The 4508-nt window shown below is 49.5% G+C and overlaps 1 protein-coding gene across 1 annotated transcript; it reads right to left on the bottom strand.

Annotated features, from left to right (window-relative positions):
• Positions 1–201: 201 nt before the first annotated feature.
• Positions 202–4158, bottom strand: LOC123085353 (phosphatidylinositol 4-phosphate 5-kinase 2). Its single transcript, XM_044506976.1, has 8 exons — positions 3388–4158; positions 3136–3303; positions 2845–3010; positions 2417–2527; positions 2119–2312; positions 1893–2023; positions 1673–1775; positions 202–1178 (listed from the first exon to the last, which is right to left on the bottom strand). Exons 1-8 carry the CDS (start codon positions 3792–3794, stop codon positions 869–871), a joined length of 1590 nt encoding a protein of 529 aa, XP_044362911.1. The 5' UTR covers positions 3795–4158; the 3' UTR covers positions 202–868.
• Between the last annotated feature and the right edge of the window lie 350 nt (positions 4159–4508).

Raw genomic sequence — 4508 nt, 5'->3', positions numbered from 1 at the left:
GCAGGCGCAGGCAGCAGCAGTAGTAGTACAAATGTGCATACAAATGACACTGCCTCTCTAGTCGACTGTGGTCACGGCAGAAGATAGGCCTCCTGCAAATGCTTGCAAAGATGGCAACAATGTCTACAGGGGGCAGCTTCTTTTCTCTGAACCACGAATGAGACGTCTCCTGAAAATTCAGCCGGACGGCCCAGATTGGCCATCTGCATCTGCATCTGCAAGCAAAGGCGAGAGCTGCAAGAAGGCGAGATGGATGGACATCCTGGTTCCTTTTTCTGAATCTCGACAAGGTGCATCAGTTTTTCAGGCCAACAATAGTTGTCTTGATACTACTACACGACAACGTGAACATGTACAAGGCCTGATTGATTCCCACTCGACCACTCCTGTGCAAGACCATATCCTCTATTCGGCACGCCACACCAAGAATGAATCCCAGGAAAAAAATCGGGTTCTTGGTAGGTGCAAAAGGAGGAAACAAATTACAAAAGAGCACTACTACAAAGCAGAGACAGGGGCTAGCTAAGCTAGCCATGGAATATCTCGAGCCGTAGCTCTGCAATCATGGAGTAGGCACTTACACTCTCACAAGTCTTCCAAAAGACGGAGCTTTGTATGTCCGTAGTTTAGCTCCGTCCCCCATCCTTCCGGTTTCAGCATGCTTGTCGCCGTTGTCGGCAGCCGCCTATTCAGACAAGAGTATAGTGGCCAAAGCCAAACCACCCCACCAGCTGCACTGTTTCAGCGCATGCTCGGGATCAGCGACGCCATCATGCCATGAGCTTCATTCACCAATGGATCTATCTCATGATGCAAAAACTCCTCCGGATGTAAAAAGTCAGTTAAACCCTGTGCATTCTTCTCAGCCTCACTGTTGTTGTTTCACGAACACCCTGCGAATGAAATCTTGGAACCTCCTCGAGTAGAGCTTGGGATCCACGGCAGAAATGCGGCCAGGGTTGGCCTGGAAAGACTTGTACGCGTGCTCCAGCTTCTTGGTTATGTCGTAGTCTTGTAGGATGTCGATTATCCCGAAGAAGAGGTAGACATCACACGGTCCCCCGCTCGGCGCGGCTATGAACAGGTGCCTCTCGTTCAGAAGGAACTTGTCGAGCATTCTCTTCGAGCTGCGCTCCGCCTGGGCGGGCATGTTCATGCCCAGCTGCACAAATGGCCTCCTGCCAAAAAAATATAAATAAATCAATCCCCATGTTTAATTCATTTCAACATTGTTGATCAGGATCATGAAGATGCCATGGCTAAAGTTGCACATATATTTCCCCTTGAAGAAAAGTTGCAGGCATCCTGTCCGTTCTCTTTGCTGCAGACATTTGACTTAAACAAACATGCAAGGCCCCATGGTGCTCTAGGTGGTTTGGAACGAAGGGGGCAGCAAAGTATAGGATCATGATGAGAGCATAAAAATAGCTTAGAAAAACACGACATGAAAGTATTGCTTTACCCTAGTGGAGAAGCATTATGTCTGGAAACTAAAGTAGAATGTGCACTAGATGTCAACGTTACTGAAAAAGCATCCCATATACGCATGGCATGGTACCCAATTTATCAAAATAGTTTGACCGCTGAAGGCTCCTGGCTAGGTATTTCGGTTGTTCCAGAATGTCAACAATAGGTTGCTTATGAATGGCAAGAGTGGCAATTTATAACTTACCGGGATTCTGTGATCAAATCCCTCTCTCTGCATCCTGTTTCCATAAAGCATTGCTCACAAAAATTGCCTCCGCCTTCAAATGATTTTCTTTTGCCAGTTGATCCTGATAGTTAAGATTAGATGAAATCTGGTAAATTATCGGGCCAAGGGAAAAAACTGTATGTAAAATCATAATTCACGGTGTGTAAAGAATGAACAAATACCAATGTTTTTAACTTACTTGGCAGAGCAATGGGCTGAGAGAGGCCTATCTTAGACACAGACAAATCATTACGAAAGTGAACTCCTAACAATAGGCTGTAGTCCATAATTCCTTGTGTCTCTAAGAATATGCAGTCCATCTGAATTTGCCTATGTTACATTGAAGAGTCAGATTTAGGATCGGTCTTATAGTTCTCATGAAATTTGCATTGAATCTACTCCAGTTAACATAGTGGGGAACTCACTTCATAAGTTCCTCATACCAAAATCTTTGCAACCGAAATGCATAATCGAGATCGAGGTCCTTCAGAGTAGTGGTTTCATCAATCTTTCGCTCCGTTTTGTCGATGGTCCGACCATGTGAGGAACCTTTCAAATCAAAACGCCTGTGAATCTTATACTCCGAGCAGCAAAAATTGCCCATTATAACGAACCGGACCTATAGTTGTATAGATTGACATAAGGTCAAGGCCAAATAAATTGCACTAGGAAGTAGCTACAGGAATGGAGTGAGCCATGTGTCTTCACATGATTATTGCTTACCTTGGGACATCCAACTTGCTTAATGCAATGCGTGCCATAGAATCTTGTCAACAAGGTGGACTTATGCAGACGGACGTGTTCATAGTAACTCCGCAACATCCTAATAAGAACCTATGAACCAAGATTATATTTAGTCGACGCTGAAATCGCCAATTAGTACTGCAATATTTTCCAGAAAAAATCAATCTAGACCTGGAATCTGAAACAAGCACAAATTTGAACTCCTTTTGGAAAGAAAAAGAGCAATTGTTGCACCCAAATTATTTAAGAACATGAATGACTCAACGTGTATTTTGAAGGCACAGTACAATGTGTAATACTACTGCCAGATTATGACTCGCTTGTCGAAACTTCATTTCGATGGATACACGTCCCTCTGCCTTATTATATCAAAGCAGAGTAACTGAATAAGAAAATCGCTCACTGACCTTCACTTCGGCCTTCTTCACGGTTTTAATCATGAACCGATCGTCCTGGGTGATGAAGAAGCAGCTCCCGCTCTTCCCGGGGGACGCCAGCTCCCGGAGCGTGTCGTTGCCACAGATTGCAAGCATGTAGTCCGCAGGGTCAACCCCAAACAATTTCCTCAGGTGCCTGAAGGCATCACTCAACAGTAGTCAACGCACCACTCAAGCACAAGAGCCACACATCACCGACGATCCAATCCAACATGGCAATTCAACTCAAGGCCAAGAACAGCAAGGAAGGCAGTGCGGCACCTGAAGACGGCAGGGCAGTAGTCCTTCCACCGGAAATCGAGCGAGTGATGCGGCGGCGTGAGCTTGGAGCCTTCCGGCGGGAACCGCGTCCAGACCTTCTCCCGCGGGTCGAAGTCCGAGGCCAGGAGCTTCTTGAACGGCAGCGCCGACGACTTCCCCACCGAGTAACTGTATATCAATCAATGTGACAAAGTGTTTCGATGAATGACTAGAGGGAAAATGCGAGAGGGGGCGGGCATTGACTGGCATTGCCTTATGCCGAGCTGCAGGTTGAGCATGAGGCCGTGGCTCCGGTGGCCCTTGCGGATGGCCTTGCCGGGCCTCCTGGCCTCCTGCTGCTGCTCCTCCTCCTCCAGCACCCTATGCGGCCTCGGCGGCGGCGGCGTCATCGTCCGGAAGAAGGGCGCCGGCGGCTGCACCGTCATCCGGGCGCTGCAGCTGCGGCGGAAGGGCGCGGCGACGATGTCGCAGGTGATGTCGCCGGCCTCGCCGTCGCACTCCCAGATGCATATCCGCGGCGCCGGGGACTTGCCGTCCACGGAGAGGCGCTTGCGCAGCGGCACGTAGAAGGGCAGTGCCTCGTCGCCGTGCCAGCGGGGGAGCTGGCCGTGGCGGCAGCGCTCGCCCTGCTGCGAGGCGGCGGCGGCTTGCGGCGGCATGGTGGCCTGATCGGTCGGCTCGCTCCTCGAGTCCGAGGCGTGGTCGGTGGTGGGCGGATCGAGCTATGCTATACTATAGCGGCAGTACGAGGTACCTCATTTGAGGGAAGGGGTTGCGAGAGATGAGACGAGACGAGACGAGGGGGTTGGCGGCGTGATAGGCGGAGGAAGGGATGGAGGGAAGGGGCAGGCCGTGGTTTTGCTTTAGCTTTTTCTTGTTGCTTTTGTAGGCGTCGGCTTTGGCACAGGAAGCGATGTCAGGCGGGCGGGCTAGCAGAGTGAGTAGCGGGAGCATGGATGGATGACTAGCAGTCGCGGAGCTGGAACTTAAAAAGCGCTCCCGCTCGGTGGCGCGTAGGGGGAGGCGCGCGCCACGTGAGTCGTCTCGCCCGCATGCTGCCTCGGATACATTCCCTGTTCAAGAATTCATTCAATTAATCAGTTAACTTGCCGATTAATTTCTACTCGTAGAGTCACCGACTAACTGTTAAACTGAAAAACCGCTCGATTAATTGATTCACCGATTCAGCGATTAATCCCCTACTCGCCAGCCAACCGAGCAGCTACCAGTTAACGATTTCCTCAACAATGAATACATTTTTCGTTGGCTCCATGGGTAAACAGAAATCAAAAAACAAGAAAATGCAATTCGTTGGGAGTAAGTTAAAAAATATGGACCGCGGTAGCCAGCGAACGTTCCTTGGAAACATTTTC

Source organism: Triticum aestivum, chromosome 4A (genome assembly GCF_018294505.1).
Source record: "Triticum aestivum cultivar Chinese Spring chromosome 4A, IWGSC CS RefSeq v2.1, whole genome shotgun sequence".
NCBI lineage: Eukaryota > Viridiplantae > Streptophyta > Magnoliopsida > Poales > Poaceae > Triticum > Triticum aestivum.
The sequence above is the reverse complement of the archived record's forward strand: the minus strand, read 5'-3'. Positions and strand labels throughout refer to the sequence as shown.

Excerpts from the sequence above, each read along its gene's own strand:
- LOC123085353 (XM_044506976.1), bottom strand. The coding sequence starts at position 3,794 with ATGCCGCCGCAAGCCGCCGCCGCCTCGCAGCAGGGCGAGCGCTGCCGC. Across the intron at positions 3,304-3,387 it reads AACCTGCAGCTCGGCATAAG|TTACTCGGTGGGGAAGTCGT; the intron begins GCAATGCCAGTC and ends ATTGATATACAG. Across the intron at positions 3,011-3,135 it reads TACTGCCCTGCCGTCTTCAG|GCACCTGAGGAAATTGTTTG; the intron begins GTGCCGCACTGC and ends TGATGCCTTCAG.